The sequence below is a fragment of the Ochotona princeps genome, chromosome 4, assembly GCF_030435755.1.
Source record: "Ochotona princeps isolate mOchPri1 chromosome 4, mOchPri1.hap1, whole genome shotgun sequence".
Lineage (NCBI taxonomy): Eukaryota > Metazoa > Chordata > Mammalia > Lagomorpha > Ochotonidae > Ochotona > Ochotona princeps.
In genome coordinates this window covers 36,674,757-36,692,413 of record NC_080835.1, presented here as the reverse complement: position 1 = coordinate 36,692,413, position 17,657 = coordinate 36,674,757, and the positions used below count along the sequence as shown (strand labels likewise).

Sequence of the window (17,657 nt, the reverse complement as noted above, 5' to 3'; positions counted from 1 at the left end):
AGCGAATTTAACATAATTGTTCAGAATAAAGCAATGCCAAGTCAAAATTTATTCATTTTTGAGCACGACAATTTAGTGTGCATCTTAGACTAGCTGCAGAATCTGGTATAATATAGATCAGAAGTAAAATCCATAACAACAAAATGTGCATTGGTTTAATTATATTATTCTGCCTGACTTTTCATTATCATGTTTGAGTGAACAGCATCTATCAAAATAACCAAAGTGGGGATCCCTTGAAATTCACTTAAAATTTGAATAGTATTAAGTAAAGTTCCCAATTGGATTACCATGAGAAATAGCTGTAGATATATCACTTCTCACCTTTGGAGCATGTCATCTCTCTTTTAATGGCTTACTTTCATGGACAGCAGAGGTGGTTTATAAATAATGCAGCAGTTCCCTCATTAGGATTCATTTTCATATGGCTAACTACATAAATTTTGTCAGAAACAAAACTAGGTTTGACAAAAAATTAACATAGCTGTTTACTCATAAACTTGTGGCAATGAATCCATCTGTCATCACTTTTGTTTTCGCAGAGTCCAGTGGTACTAGAAAGGAGAGTACATTTTATAGAACAGAAAGAGGAAGGGCAGAGGCTGTGTATGAGTGGCAAGCATTATCTATAAAACAGAATTTTTGAAGGCAAGGAGATTTTCTAATTGATCTTTAGGGAAATTGGTAATCTGTGCAAGGGACCAAGCTTACCATGTAGGGGTATTTCGAAAGAGAAAGGACTGTTCAATGTCAGAGATGCAGTACTATGTAGTTGACACTTTCTTGGAACAAGTGTAAGCTAAGAGGTGATTTTTGGTCAAGCTGTCCATCATTTTTTGATATCTGGGCACTTGCCATTACAGGTGATTTCCCAGTGCTCCTTTTTTCTTTTTAGTAGTAGGTGCAGGCAGGACTTCCCAAGCACTCTGGTATTTAAAGAGACGATGCTCAATATCACATACAGAGATAGGAAACATACTGTCCTCATCTCTTATTAGAACACAGCATCTATTTTGTCATTTTGTATTGTTTGCAATATATTCATGCAATGACACAGAAAATAAAGAGTCTACAAAGAAGAGAAATGGCCGCTGAATGTGTGTTCACTGATCCATAAGTGTGGGGCTCAGTTGGGTTTATAAAGGCTAGTTCATCTTCCCAGTAGTGAATGACATCATTTATTGTAGCTGATGGTTTGGTGTTAGCCACAAAATCATGGTTAACACTCCTTTCTAAAAGGGAAAGCAAAATATAGCCATGATTTGGTTCATAAACAATGGAAAAATGGCATTGAGGTTCTCTCTATTTGTTTATTCAGTGTTTATTTCTCCAGATCTAATAGAGGTATTTTGGCTGTATTGAAAAAAATAAAGTGTCTGTGTTCCTGGTGTGAGAACATTTTCTGAAAAACTGCAGTGAATCTGGGCTCAAGGCTTCTTAGCTTTGGGACTTAGTTCTGTCCTTTTTCAGCTTTGTGAGCTTGAGTTCACAGACATAAATAGTACTTTGGACAAGATACATTGGAGGTAGGAAGACATCTGCTTACTCTTTGACAATGTACTTAATTTTGTATGAACTTAAGTCAACATCTATATGACTATGTATTTTGGGGATGAAGCTCATTTCCATGAAATTGGAATTGCCATTTTCTTCCTAGCACTTGGGAATCAAAGGACAGAGTACCACTCAGCTGTGGGTATGTTTATTTTCTCTGGGCAACTGTATTATTATAAGGTTTAATATCTTTACAAGTGACATGGATTTAGAAAAGCTAAGGCTTCAAAATAAAATAGACTTGGATTCCAGTCCCATCTCTACCACATACCAACAGGCTTAGGTAATTTAATTAACTTTGTAAACCTTAGTTTTCTTTTCTGGAAAATAGTAAATTCCCTGCAGAATTGTGTAGATTAGAACTATTGGATACACATTCCCTGGCATAAAATAAGGGTACAATACATCGTATCCAGTTTTATATGACATGTTCTTTACCTTAGGCATAATCAGGTGTCCATTTTTAACTATCTTCTCTGACAAATATCCACTTCTGTAAAGACCTATTCTGGAGTTGTATGCAATGGTTTGTTTGGGTTGAAGCCAGAATTCTTGGAACTCCATTTGGATTTCCTATGATCGTGGTAGAGTTCCAAGGATTTGTGTCATCTTGTACTGCTTTCTTAGGTGCATTAGTGAGTAGCCTGCTCAGAAGTAGAGTAGCCAGGATTGAACCAGTCAGTACTGTGCTGTGGGATGCTAGTGTTGCAAGCACTGTCATAAACTACTGACCAAAAACACTGATCCTTAGCAACTTTTAGCTAACCCTTGAAACAGCTTAGAAGCGGGCCTCAAGGCGTTGGTATAGAAAATTTCCAACTATTTGATATTTCCAACTATTTAAAAACTGACCTTCCTGTAAGTCTGGTTTAAATAACTCAGTTATGTAAGGGGACTTCATTAATAAATAAGGTTATTTTTACAGGTGAGAGGAAGTGCACCCAAGCATAGATAAGTTAATAGTCCATGGAGGTTCATTTTCACATTTAGAAGCCAAATATATGTAAATTTTTAATGAGTTTAAAAATTGTTACAAACTGTTGTGTAGCCATGCTCCTAATTCTGATTTGTAAAATGTATGATATCCCTCTTAGTTCTCATTCATTGCCATGTTTATCATTGACTCATCCATCAGTTACTATTCATCCTCGATCACTTGTTTCGTATGGCATATTTCACATTAGGTTCTATGTGTGATAGCTGTTGAGGACATGTAAATATAATGTATCTTCTATATTTGAAAAGCTCAGATCATTAGAGGGAACACAAAGGATTGCACACTTTAGCTTTGTAGAAGGTGACTTTACAGAAAAATAGGAGATACGACTCTACTCTTATGGTAGATTCTAAGTAAGAGGGTTAAACAAAGTATCAAGGAGACAAATGCAATGACAAAAGATAGGAAGACAGAATACTTTTGAAAAATACTTCAGATGTATTCTCCAGGATGAGAATGTATATGATGAAAGAAGTGAGTAGAAATAAGCCTTGTTCCCCTTGAACAAGGGAGAAGGCGAGTCAAACAGTGGTGTGCTGATAAATGTTTAATGTTGCTCAGGGGTTAGGGGAGTAGGAGTCCAAGGCTGAGCTTTAGAATATGTTTATTTCCCTGATGTAAATGTGAAGTCATTTACCGTGGATTTGACAAGAGAAGGAGACAGTTCTCCTGAGCCTGTGTGAAGCAGCTGATTCACAGAAGTGGAGTTAGGGCCCGTAACAAAACTCGAGAGGCAAGTCTAGGGGTTGTTGTGGTAACTCACAAGTCCTTCTTTTGCCATGGAGCAGAATTCATTGGGATTTAGCTTGTTGCCATGGTCTTTTCCTCAGTAGATAAGCCCCTTCCTTGAGTAGGGTGAACTCTCATTTTCAGTTTGGTCTAGCAAAGTCTGTAACTTATCTGCTGAAACGGACTGCCTGCTTCCTAAGGCCTTTCATTTTATCTCATTTTGTTTCATTCCCTGGGCCTCCCATCTTAGTTATCTATCTCCATACCTCAAACTGCCAACCAAGCCTTTTTATGACTTGTCCTCCTCTAGACATTATAGGCAAGTATTAGTTGTTTTCCTTTTTGGTTTATTATTCTTTCTTTTTTTTTTTTAAAGATTTTATTGTTATTGGAAAGCCAGATATACAGAGAGGAGGAGAGACAGAGAGGAAGATCTTCCATCCGATGTTTCACTCCCCAAGTGAGCCGCAACGGGCCGGTACGCGCCAATCCGATGCCGGGACCAGGAACCTCTTATGGGTTTCCCACGTGGGTGCAGGGTCCCAAAGCTTTGGGCCGTCCTCGACTGCTTTCCCAGGCCACAAGCAGGGAGCTGGATGGGAAGTGGAGCTGCCGGGATCAGAACCGGCGCCCATATGGGATCCCGGGGCTTTCAAGGCGAGGACTTTAGCTGCTAGGCCACGCCACCAGGCCCCGGTTTATTATTCTTTCTGCACACACTTTTCATTCCTACTACATTGTATTATCTGTTCCCGTATCACATTGTAAATGAATGTTCCCTGCATCTTCAAACTCTTCACAGTACATCCCTCTATCTCTTCTGCTTCCTAAACTCCTTTCAGGACACTGATCTTCAGTAGCCGCTTTTCCTGTAATACCCAATATACATGGGCCCACACAGGCAGCAAAGATTGCTTTGTTGAATCTAGAGCAGTCTACAAAACTCTTTCCATGTTCAAGTCCTCGCCATCTGCTCATAACACGTGTTATCGCCTCTGTTACTATCAGTAAAAAATTTCTTTGCCATTCCCTTTTGTTCATTGAGGTTTTCAGGACTTAGTTGCTCAGATGTTATCAGTACTAAGCTGTGCCATCATTCTGGGATTAAGTCCAGCCTTGAATATTTTTACCTTTGGAAGTAAAAGTTTCACTTCCACACTACTTAATTATGCTCTTAACCTTGCAGTCATTTACCATTGTACATTAAAATCATAGATTAAGACAGACTAATTTTTAGATAGAACCTCCCTGCCCTGAGCTCCTTGGCTCTTACTCTACTCATGAACTCACTGCAGCCAGACTTCTTACCTCCTTCTAACAGTACTGTTCCTTAAGTGGTTACTTGTGCCCTCCTATTTGTAAGATCCACCCTCCACAGCACTCCCTGAATGAGTTTTAAAAGGTATCAGTGATCCTATCATTCTTTAAGTGAAAACATTTTAAGAATTCTAGACTAGTTCATGCATCCCTTGACAGCTATACAATGATGAACTGTGCAAATACTGCTGTTCTGAACACAGGTACTCATCTTATTTTTAAAATAAGAATAATGTAAAAATGTTTTTAATCCCCTTCTCTTCTCCAGAAATGATTCTACTCTCAGGCACTTTGTATTTTAGTGTAGAACATGTAACCTCAGTGTCTTCAGGGTAAAGTTTACTCTCCTTATCAGAAAACTCAAGACATGCCCCTATCTGACCTGGACTCACCTTCCTTATGCTTTCTGGAATTGTGGCTGCTTACTCCATGTTTCAGTTCTGGGATGTCAGGTTTACCTCCAGAGCTAATTCTTCCACAGCATGTTTCCTAGGGTAATCCTTTGCCTAGGAAATACTTTCCTTGCCATTTCCTACCCCTTCCTTATTCATCCTTTATTTAAGGATAGCTTGTGCTGCACTGTGTCCTAAGTAATTGCTCGTTACCTCCTTGGAGTTTTCCATGTGTGTTTCATCTAAAATGCTTTGAAAATGTCAGTGTTCTTGCCTATTTAGACCACTGTTAACCCCTAAAGGTGAGCACTATTGTAAACTTTCCTGACTGTGTCGCACACCTGAAATCATAGAGCAATATGGGGAAAGACAATGGAAGTTTCTAAGGGAACTTTTGAGAGAGGCCTGGAGATATTTGGTAAAAGTATCTCCAATTTGAAACAGGTGTTCCAAGGGCCTAGATGCTCAAGGGGCATAGGTATATGAGGAGGAGGAAAACATTGTCATGGATTGAACACTTACCCTGTTTCCTTACTCCAGCTTTTTGCTCCAGTCATATTCGTTAAGTCAGGATTTGATAGTAAATATCACCCAATTCTCTCTCTTTCCACATCCTTAGATTGATATAGATGAAGATATAGATAATATTCTAAGAATGAAAGTTTGTTTGCAGCTCTCAGGCATATTCTAAAAGAAGGGGTATAAGTATCTCCAGAAAATTCAATTATTATACAAATAGATATTTTTGATTTGCTTTTCCAAAAATTTTTCTACTCATTTACTATAGCAGAAAGACCAGTTCATCTTGGCCATTTTTTTTTCACTTGTAAGGAAAGCTTACACTCAAAAAGCATAAACTTGAGATTTTTAATTTCTTTCACAAAATGTAGCACAAAGATAAATAATGTCTCATACACACATGTCTCAAGTATGTCAGTTGTCACTCCATCTCCTCTTCTGGGGCAGCACAGCTGATCTTCAGCAGGTGAAAAGAAAAACCGGTTTTCATGAGCAAGAGGTGGCAGTCCTGTTACCACTTGAGGAGCTTCCGGGTGAGCAGCAAGACAATGGTTTTCTCTGCTCATCTTGTGTGAAGGGGCATTGACTGACTCAGTGATTGTGTCAGGGTGAGCACTTGCATCTGAGTATGCTAACCTGAAGAGACACTGGTTTGGCTTAGGTCCCCGAGGTTGACCAGAAAGCAAAAAAAGGGCTGGCAGCCTGTCAAGAACAGCTTTGTAGAACAGAAAAAAGGGAGAAGAGGTGCTCAGGAGAATTAGTAAGGACTAAGATCCCGAGTGAGGTGTTATTCCCACAAGATTACTTTATATTCACAACGTGCGGAAACTCAAGCTGAGCAATAAGTAACTTCTCTGAGTGACAGCTAAGAAAAAGCAACAGTGGGATGGATTGAGAGATGTCATATTTTTTCTTCTTACATGTATTTTTCTATCTAGCTTTCAGCTGCTCAATGGTTTACGTGTTTTCTCCAACCTTTTAACTAGAAAGCAGAAATGAAGCCTAGGATTGGTCTCTTTTAATTTTTAAATAGCTTTATGAGATATAATTTACATATCATTCAAGTTATCCATTTAAAAGGTGTGAATCATTGTTTTACAATGGATTTTTTTGTTTTACATATTGTGATAAGTCATGTGCAATATAAAATTTGTCATTTTAGATGGACAGTTCAGTGGTACTAATTTCATTTGTAATGCTATGCAGCCACCACCCGGATCTTTTCTAAATCCTTTCACCCAGAACAGGAATTATGTAAATTTGGTTGTAAAAAACAATTCAGTTGTAAACTGTCTTTTGCAGTTGCTGTTCTACTTCTAATTCAGGTCCTTGATCATGCAATTGAGACACCAGGGGAAGACAGCTGAAGTGCTGGTGCTTCTGTCACCCATATGAAAGATCTGGAGGGAGTTCCTGACTCCTGGCTTCAGCATGGTTCACAACTGCGTGTTGAGACCATATGGGTGATGAACCAACAGAAGGAAGATCTCTATCTCCCTCTGTCACTGTACCTTTCAATAACTACATGAAGAAGCAATAAGCAAATCCTTTTTAAAAGTTCATGGAGGATGGACTTTGAAAATAAGGTTATCTTTGTGCAAAAATTTGTCCAGGAGCTTTTTTGAAGAACTGCTGTATTCATGGATTTCAAAGGATTTGGCATTTGTATACCCAAAGCGGTTAAAAATCAGAATTTGAACAGTTACATACATATGCTCATGTTTTTTTGCAGGATTATTTAAGATAGACAAAAGATGGATTGATCTTCGCCCTCTTTGATCCAACCACAGGCAGAAAGCCTGAGCTCCTGCTTTCCCCAAACAGCACTGCGTAGTTCTATTTTCTATACTGTTTTTCTAAGCTATATGTAATTTAGTAGAGTACAATATTCTTTGACTTTTTTCCTTTATTGTCTCTCCAAAGAATCTGGTAAATATTTTTCTCCTTATTACTCTGCCATAAATTTTTAATTCCAAGTGATACACTTTCCATATGACATGCCCCTTTTAAGATCTATAAACCTCCATAGTAACAAAAATCCCTTAATCACCACCACACCTGTATCCCGTTTTTATTCCCTTTTAAAGTTGCATCGTTCCTCCAGCTATCAATTTCCACATCTGTTGAGCTGAGATGCTAAAAAATGCCTCTTTCAAAGGTTATAATATGGACTAAATGAGTAAATTATGGAAATGAATGCTCCTTACTTTAAAAAGCTATTTAAAAATCTACTATCCGTATTTTTTTTAAGTTTCTCCCATTTAAAATAGTCATTGTATATCCATCTTATGGAACTAGCAATGAATTCTCTTCTGTATCACACTTTTTGGATGGTATTTTCCTTCTCACTTTTACCCTGTATTTACAATGAAAGTGAGTTGTGAGTCATTATTCAATGTTTAAGATTTGGCTCTTCTCTCCCTGTTTTCCCTTTTGTCTTTTATTAATAATCATATTGCATAATTCTTTAGATTTGTAAAGGCTAGCTTAAATGTGTCAAAGTTTTCATATTAGGCTAAATTGTTTCAATGAGATGCACAAAAATTTGGAACTGGGATAAAATGAATTTCAGTTCAAGGAATTTATTTTAGCCAAGGAATCTCTCCACAAGGGGAAATGCATGAAGAAGTGGCTTGTTTTCCTGAATGCTTTTGTCTGATCATCATTCATCATACAGGTTGTGGAAAACAGGAAGTGGTTTTATCTAACCCACGTAGTGTTCATTAACTACCAGCTCCTAGGTCCACAGGCACTTGTTTTTGTAATTCAGAGTCTGATGTTTAATTGCTAGCTAATTTGATGCTATAGAGAATCAGATCAAAACCTGCTGTACAAAATCACTCATTTTATAAGACTGAAACATATTCACTTTATTGTAGTTGAAGAAAATCATGAATGGGTAATTTGGCCTAGTATTTATAAGTAGCTACTGTTCAAGAAGGAGGAGGCTAAGGTGGCCTTGCGTAGTCAAAAGAGATGGCAGGGATTGAAATTCTGTATTACACCTTCCCACTGTTGAACCTTTGTGCCTACCTATTTCATCCTTATCAAGATGAAATGAACCAGCATGTACAAATTACTTAAAACCATGTCCAGCGCAAAATAAGGATCAAAAAATGTTACCTAGTATGAAACAGAATGTTAGCAACCAGATGTTAAGAGGACAGGGATAACATCCCTCAAATCCATTTTTATCTGACTCCCTTGTCACTATAAATTGGAATAATAGCCTTCTGATGGAGTCAATTGATAAGGAAAGGCCTGTAACATTTTTGGAAGATATGTTTCTTGCCCTCAGGAGACTCAAAACAAATAGCATTTATGGGGAAATCTTCCCCCATTCCCTTCACCAGAATGGCCTCATATTTCTTGGACAGGATCTGGGTCTTACTTAAGAGGCCCGAGCTCATGTGTCTGCCTCTGCTGGATTAGTACAAGTTCTGTGCAGGCAAAGACCCTATGTCATTGATCTTTGGTCATTGATGTTTACTGTTTGTGGAGTTTATCTGCCTCCTAAAACCTTTGGATTTCCTTACCTACTTGTAGGAAAGACCAAAGATAATTGTAGCTATTATTTTGTCAGGGAGTTCGTTAATCCAAATAAATTGCAGCTCATGAGGAAATCTTGGACTTGTTTGGAAGTCCTCACTGGTTTTTGTTAGTACCATCAAGGAAAGTAAAGTTCAGACACTGATAGATTCAGATAGATTGCAGAACAGCCTGAGGCCAAGAATGAATTAATCACCTTTCCCTCAGCGTGTTCCTTTCCTTACAGACACTTAGTACTACCTTATGGTTTCTTTTGAAGGTCAGAAAGATCAGGCAAGGAAGAAAGTCATCAGGGGTGTCTTATGTTGCTTTTCCCATGTCAGCTCAAAATTGATATGCAGTGATTCCCCAATGGCACCAAAAGATATGTTACTTTATGGCAGTGTTTGATTTTGAAATTGAGCCCAGCAGGGGGAAAAAAAAACATCTTAACATGAATTTCAAAACATCTGACATAGCTTTTTATGGAAAATGCTTTAAAAATTGTCAGCAATTCAACAATCAAACTTGCATGTTAGTGTGCATTTAACTCTGTCTGAGAAGATTTCTTTACTATCCACAGGATGACCAAAAGGTAATTTGAATTTTTAATCTGCAAATATTTGACCTGGCAGGCAGTATTCATTTGATATGCATTTTAGTAGATGATATAAAAGACCCATTTCACCAGACAACTGAGAATCTTAAAATGTTATTATGTTAGCCTACTCAGGTTGTCAAAATAAAATATCATTGACTGAGTAGCTTAAATGACAAAAAAAACCCTTTTTTACATAGCTTAGAAATTTAGAAATGTGACAACAAGCTGCCAACCTGGTCAGAATTTTATGAGGACGCTCTCTCTTTGTGGTTTGCAGATAACCACATTTTCTTAGGATGGATGAGTAACAGCAAGAACATAGAAATTTGTGCTTGTTCTAAGAGTGCTACTCCATATAATGAGAGCTTCTTCTTGGCTTCATCTGGCCCTGCTGACACTACCTGCTCTCTTTCTTTGTCTCCCCTCAATTTTTTTTCTTTCTTTCTGTTTTTAAAATTTTCTTCTTTGTCTCCTGTCCCCTTTCATTTTTCCCTCGTATTTTTGTCTGTCCCCCTCTCAGTTCACTGAAGTGTCTTTTCTTTTTTGAGAGGTAGAGAGAGGTAGAGAAGTACAGATGGAGAGAGGGGTTGGGAGAGAGATTGTCCGTCTGTTACTCCACTTCCCAAGTATATAACAATAAGAATGTTTTCTTTTCTTGGGTCTGTATCTCCCTGCATTGTATTTCTGTAGCAAATTCTTCTGTAACCAGTTTAAGGTAGACCAGATAAATCATTAAAATAATTTCTTGCATCTGCTTCCTATGGTATCAAGAACTTGAGCTATAATTGAATAACAATGATGCCATTTTAAAGTCTGTGTTTGCTCTAAACTCTCATGAAGATGAAGTATACCGCTATACAAAGAATCATTATGACACAGCAGTTTTCACTTTTAAGTTCTTATTATTACCATTGTAAAACAAATACACATTCCTTCTCCATCCTGGGAACATAAATCATATATATTTTTATTACTTCAGCAGACCAGTAGAGATGCGTTCTAACATTCAAACCCAATAAGCAGTTTACATGAATGAATCACAAATTTTTGAGTTCCTTTGTATTCAAGCTGAAATACACTGCAATGGGGTCTATACATGTTTCTCTAAAAATATATAGTTTTAAAAGAACCCAGACCTTTTTGTCACTAGTTTCTAATCCTGTGGAATGTATTTAGGAGTCTTTTGCAGCCCAAAAGAGAGATTTTTATCAAGCTGTGTGTTTAGCTGGGAACAAAATGCTGCTGCTTGTTTTGGGACCTTGGGTCACTTGTGTCTAAAGTGGGAAAATGTTAGAATTTGATTTAAAGATCCAAGGAAGCAGTGATGCATGGGGCAGCACTGTCATCTTAACAAAGTGAGATACCAGAACAAATGTCCTGAATGGTATTTCATGTGGACATTGAATTTGGTGATCTGTTTCTTTCCATACACATTCCAACCTTAGTTATATTTAGCATAAGCATAGCATTGAAATATTAATTGTGCTTTAGAAGTTGCACAAGATAAACAATGCCAATTTAGAATCAGATTGATTGAGTTCAACCTGCATTATTTTTTCTGCTAATTTTGTGTTGTGGGCAACTGACCTAATTATGCTGAAGCATTAGTTTTTTGCCATATTGTGAGGGCCCTTAGTTTTTTAGAATTGTCAAGAAGACTACATGGAATGATGAGATGTCCCATACTGAGTCCCTAGTATAATGCTTGATACACAAAAATGACAAACTAGTTACCAGGTCCTGGGGATTGGCCTTAGTGCTATTATGGCTATTCACTAACAAATAGTTATTCATCTTTATATTGCCCAACAGTGTGCCTTTGAAATTAATTCAGCCTTTTAGTAGCTGTCAGTTTAACTGTGGTTCTTCCAAGAAAGCTTTTAAGACTGACTTGGCCCTTCAGCTTGAGCATGGAATTGAATGTGTTCAAAATTTATCTTGAAATTCAACCTCAAGCTTTGCTTTTTCTTGCTTTCTGGATTTTGGAGATTATTATTTTAGAGGGTATCACATTGCCCGATGTTTGCTTCAAGTAGAACACTTTTGTCCCTAGTAAGTTTATCAGACTCTCCTCTGGAAGCTAGAATCCTTGCTGTTTGGACTCCTCAGTTTCTTTCTCAATGTCAGTTCATTCTTTTATTGTGGACTTAATTTTTAAAAAAATGTTCATTGCCTTTAAGAGTCTTTTGTCTGCAAACAAAACGTAGCATTTTTTTGGACTCATTTTCCAAGTCTTGGTTATTGGATATTTCTGAAGATTGTTTTCTCAGGATATCACTTGTTGAAGGTATTAATTTGAATTTGATTCACCTTATAATCAGATTTGCTTTTGAAGCACTGTTGAGCCTCTTATTTGATTACATCTTTCCTGAGAGTAGCAAACTCCGTTTCTCCTCTCCATTGTAAAACCATGGAATTTGCAAATCCATTTCTTTCTTGAATCTCCTTGAATCTCTCCCAACCTCTTAAACTTCAAGGTGGATTTTATATCATGTAGCTATAGGATAAGTGATAAGCAACAAAGCTAAGAGTGTGATAATTTAATTTTTTAACATGTTTTTCAGTTTTTTGTCTTCATTTGGTGCTTTTTGTTGACTGGACCAGAAAATGAATAGATATGTGAGAGCTGACATCATCACAGATATAAACTTAATCAGTATGACATAGGGTTCTGGATGACTTATGGAAAGGGCTGTAATGAATTTGTGGTGGGGTTTCTTAACCATTCACTCATCTTGTTTTTGAAAATATTTTTATTCAGTATCTTAGAAACATTAGACATTAGGGGGTAGCTTGAATGGCTTGAATCAAAATAAGTTTGTTATGGCCAGGTGACATCTTCAGATCTAGATGAGGAAGAGGCATTTCAGCAGTTATGCAGTGATTTAAGTGAATGAGTGAAAATTCTGTAGAAGAGGAGTGGGCAAAGAGCCATAGCAGGGAACCATTCATTCAGTCATCAACCTGGCTGGCAGCTGTGGCCCTTGCACTGAAGATTGAATTGCCTATAGGACAAGCCCTGGCTAGTTTCTTATAAAGAATAGTTGGGTATTCTAGCAAGGAGATGAAGTTCAGTGACTGTATATTTGTGAATAAAGCATCAATATTTTTAGCTTTCACCCTGCTCCGCTATAATCAACTGTCTTCACTACAGTTGCAATATTTTAAAAACCAAAATTTGATCGTGTCATGACCCTGTTTAAAGCCCAGATGCTTTCACTTGGTCTACAAAGCCCAGCAGGATCTGACCTGTCATTCCAGTTTCATTTCAAATAAGCAAAGCTTCTTCAACAAACTTCACATTCTCAGACATTCTTAGTCTAGAATGTTGTTTCTCTACTGTTATTTTAGATCACAAAGGAAGTATAATTTCTCTCACAGTAGGTCATCTCCCCATATTATGTGATCATGTGATCTCACATCCTTGCTACAACTTGGAGTACATTTTACCTGATGTTCTGTTAGGCTTTGGAGAGAAGGATCCAGTAAGGGATAATTGATATTCCATGAAAGTTCGGGATTAAATTGTTTTATCCTTTCCTATTATGCAAAGATTAAAAACTTTAGTCCACATTTTCCTTTCAGTCTTCCCAGTTTTGGTCTTTCCATGATGTAGTCCTGTTTTTCTTTAAAGATCGAGTTTATTTTCCTACTTTGAGATGCCCTTCATAATCGATCTTAGTCCCACTCATGGGTGCCCAGTGGCTAAAATGAAAAGTATATTTTCAGCTCATGCAACATGTTTGTTATGTTTGTCTGATGGTTTGCTCCTCACCCACACACCCAGGCTGAAAGTCTCCAGGATTTCTAAAACAGGAATAAGAAAATGTGATGAGACAAATGCTGGCCCTGGTCTTTCTACCTGGAAATGACAATCTCCCTTTCAGATATCATGCTCAGTCTCAAAGCCATGATTACATTAGGAGAGCATGTACAAGTACAATTTTTGTGTCTAGAAGTAGAAAAGCTGATGGATTATAAGCATCATTAATAACAACTAGTCTCCTCTAATATCCAGCTTCTCTTGGAGTTCTCATGCATGGCTTCAGTGATTTATTCTATCCACCTATGATCATACCAAACACATTATAATCAAATACAAGTAAATCACTTTTAAAATCTTAACACCACATTGTGACTCCATGTCCTAGCTTCTACGCGCAGGTTCCAGTACCCTTGATGTAATCATCCCTTGCTTGCTGCAGGTTGGGCTCCCCAGGGGACAGTCTCTGAGATGGAGACTGATATGTGGGAACTTCTTGATTGCCTCAATTAACTCACCATTTCTTCTGCTTTGCTTTTACATCTTAGTTATGGAACTCTTGATAACTATGGGCTTCAATTCTAAGACTTCAATTACCCAATAATAACTTTTATTTACAGGCTGACAAATTTTTAGCACCAGAAGAATCAGATGTTATTTCGGTTGTTTTATTAGCGAACAAATCAACCTACAATAAAAAGTAAAGGATGAGATTTCTAGTTAGTCAGTACAGGCACTCTTATCCTTGGTTTCTCTGCATGAAAGGTTGTAGAACTTCCATGGTTATCTTAATGGAGACATTTTATTCGACTAATCGTCATTTTCATGGTGCATTTGTGAAGTAAATCATTGTGAATAAGAAAATAACATCTAGCGCTTTTTAATAAAATGACTCTGTGACAGATATTAAAACCCTCTGAGCCTCCATTTCCTAAGCTTTAAAATAAAGGTAGTATTTATACTTTGAATGTGAATTAAATTAAGCAATTAACTTAAAGATAGAAATCATTTGGTTCAGAAATGATCATCAGGGCAAACTGATTAAGATACTGGTTCTTACAGAGTGTTTGAATGCACTCCGTATCCTAGAATAGAGTTCTAGTTTTTTTCCTGATCTTGGATTCCCATGCTGTGCTTATATCCTCCTCCCTTTCTCTAACCTTCACACATAAGCAGTCTAAATAAATAAGCATAATTCTCTTTTGAAACTAAGACTTCCAGAAAAAACTAAACTTACTTAAGGTTATAAGTTGTTTTAATTCTTAACACAAATTTCAGTGAGAAAGCAGGTTATCCTCTGTACTCTGCTCTGAAGAGAATGACATCTTTCGTTGAATCAGCCCGCTAGTCTGTCACATAGGATAGGTCCTCAGGTCAAGGGATAAAAGACTTTAATTTGTGTTAGCTAGCAGCTACTGTCAGTATTCACAGTAGAACCTGGAAGAAACTGGCTAGACTGTGATTTCGCAACGCATGGATTAAGGCATAACTTTGTACGACACAAGAATGGGGAGGGGCTTGATACTCTTGATTGTTTAATAAAAGCTGCACCTTGTACTGTAAATGTCCACAAGTATTTATTTATATAATCTCAGTAGACAAAGAACTTTTTGATTTTAGATATTTAAAGAGCGTATCCTTCTTCATGAAAAATTAATAATTGTAGATTCAGCATTCGTACTGCTTGGACTTTTAACTGTTGTTTCTTATTATGCATTTCCTTTAAGCTCAGGATGGGCTCTCTAACACAGCAGCTGAATTTGTACTTAAGCTTTTGTGCAATGTGTCTTGCTTTTTCTCTTGACTTGAATGGGCATTTCCTTTTGTACTCTCATTGCAAGATAATTGCACTGCAGTCCAGTCATTTAACTCGTGCTATTACTTCTTTTTACCTCCTTCAGATATTGATGAGTGTGCTGCAAAGATGCATTACTGTCATGCCAATACTGTGTGTATCAACCTGCCTGGCCTGTATCGCTGTGACTGTGTTCCAGGATACATTCGTGTGGATGATTTCTCTTGCACCGGTGAGTATTAAGGTGCATTGATGTTTTCTGATTCATGTGTTCTTTGTACCATGTCTGGGTGGCTGCCCATAGTGTGCACAAGTATTATTCTTCTTAGTTTTCTCTTTCATTATTTCACCTTTGTCTTTTTAGAAAAAAATAACAAAAAGGAAACATTTACTTGGTTAATCGATTTCCACTCTCAGGTATTCTGCCTGTGCATATGCATTCATGAGTGTGTGAACTGAAATTGAAATTCCAGTTGCTTATCGTAACACTAAGGGGGTTAGAGATACCAGTTTTGAAAATAAAATCAGAAACCATTTCCTTTCAAAAACAAATTATTTATTTATTTTAAAGGAATACCGAGGGAGAGGAAAACAGACACATTTATACACATAGATACATACACACATACGCAGAGAGCGTGAGATCTTCCATTCTCTGGTTTACTCCTCAGATGCCCACCAATGACAGGACTAGGCTATGGCTACCCCAGAGTAACACCAGGAATAGGAACTTCACCTGGCTCTCCTGTAAGGGTGGGAGGAACCGAAGTACTTGGGCCATCTTTGCTGTTTCTTAGGCCATTAACCATGAAGTGCACTGGAAGCAGAGCAACTGGAACTGGGGCAGGGACTGATATTCATTTGGAATTTCAGTGTCCTACATGTCATCAGTGTAGCTTAACAGGTTGTGCAACAAAACAGACCCCCAACTCAGAACATTTCACTCTACCATGATGAAGTGTTTTTGTATATAAGAAAATGTACTTTAAGGGAAGCAAAATTTATATTTAGAGAAGTGGCAGCAGTACTTGACGATCAGGGAAGAGCACATGAGGGATTATCAAGACTGTTTTGATTAATATATATTTGTTGCCAGTTTTCCACATTTCCCTCCAGTCATTGGACCCAAAGACAGTTGGTTATTGTGTCTTTGTGACCATTGCCAGTGTAGTGGGGGCATTTTATTTTGTGTATATTATGTCTGTACTTCCGTCATGCATATGTACACAATGAACAGTAAATTATTGGTAGAAAAATAAAAGGTTCAGGCCCTTCTTCTCAGATAAAGCAGGTTAGAATATCTAAATAACCTTGCATTTGTTATTATGTAGTCAAGGATTACTGTTCCTCAGGTGATTCACTGGAGAATGCTGATGTATGTTATTGAGGATCATGTAAGACCAAATATCATTTATGTATCTTTTGTATAATAAAATTATTAAAGAACATAAGAGAAATTGCATAACTGTATTTGAATGCTGAAGTCAAAATATTTTAGGGCCAGAACTTTTAGAACTTAAGGCATATCTAAAATCCTATGCAATTTTAGTGACTATCCCTTTGGTTCCTTATGGTAAATGTAGTATTTAAAAATTATTTGTAATTAAGATTAAAAGAACCCTGTGACTATCTAATCATCTAACACTTTCGTGAAGGTCCTGCTGTGTGGAAGGTCTGTTTGAATTATCAAATAATCTGCATGTCCTATTCACTGAGGAAGGCAGGGCTGGTTCTTGTTAAGTGTTCATTAAAAGGGAGTGCTTTGCCTGGCAGATTACATATAGAATTAGATGACATATGTATTAACTTAAAAATTTTCCCAGACTGATTTTTTGAATGAGCATTGCATTGTTTGGAATAGCAGGTATGCTTATTGTGGACACCCAAGCACTAATAGCTGTGCAAGAAATGCATGTGTATTATTACTGAGTGTGTGTATGTGTGGTGTATTTTACCAGAGGAGGAACAGAAAACTTAACATTGTACGAAAGAGAAAAAGATAAGACGGGATAAAATAATTTGGTCAGATCACAGAAAGCTGGGTGTTGTGGAGGACAAAAAAAAAAAAAAAGAAAGAAAGAAAATAAAAACCAAAACCAAAACCAGAAACAAAAACAGCCAAAAACCCCCACATAACTATGAGAAGTATTCAATGCAAGGGGAACTGAAAGATTTTTGGAGGGACAATTGAAGTGAGATTTTGCCATTGTTTTATTATAGTGTGTACAGTGAGAATCTTCCTCAAATCTTTGGCAGTGTCTACTCACCCTGAATGCTGATTAAAACGTGCCCTGCAGAAAACAACATGTTAGAATGGTAGGCAGCACACATGATGCAATGGTAGGCAGCATGCATGATGCAAGTGAGTTTCATACCTCACAGGTGGATGTGACTATTTGAAAGTAGCCTTTCCTAAGTCTTCTACTGCCCTTTGCCGCAGCATATGCGCTTTAATACATACT

At 37.3% G+C, this 17,657-nt stretch overlaps 1 protein-coding gene across 1 annotated transcript in view; it reads left to right on the top strand.

The window, feature by feature from the left end:
- Positions 1–17,657, top strand: part of NELL1 (neural EGFL like 1) — an 860,846-nt gene that overhangs the window by 399,524 nt on the left and 443,665 nt on the right. The window contains exon 13 of the mRNA XM_058663250.1: positions 15,302–15,427. Within this exon, the coding sequence (XP_058519233.1) occupies positions 15,302–15,427 (126 nt within the window). The remainder of the gene's footprint in view (positions 1–15,301; positions 15,428–17,657) is intronic.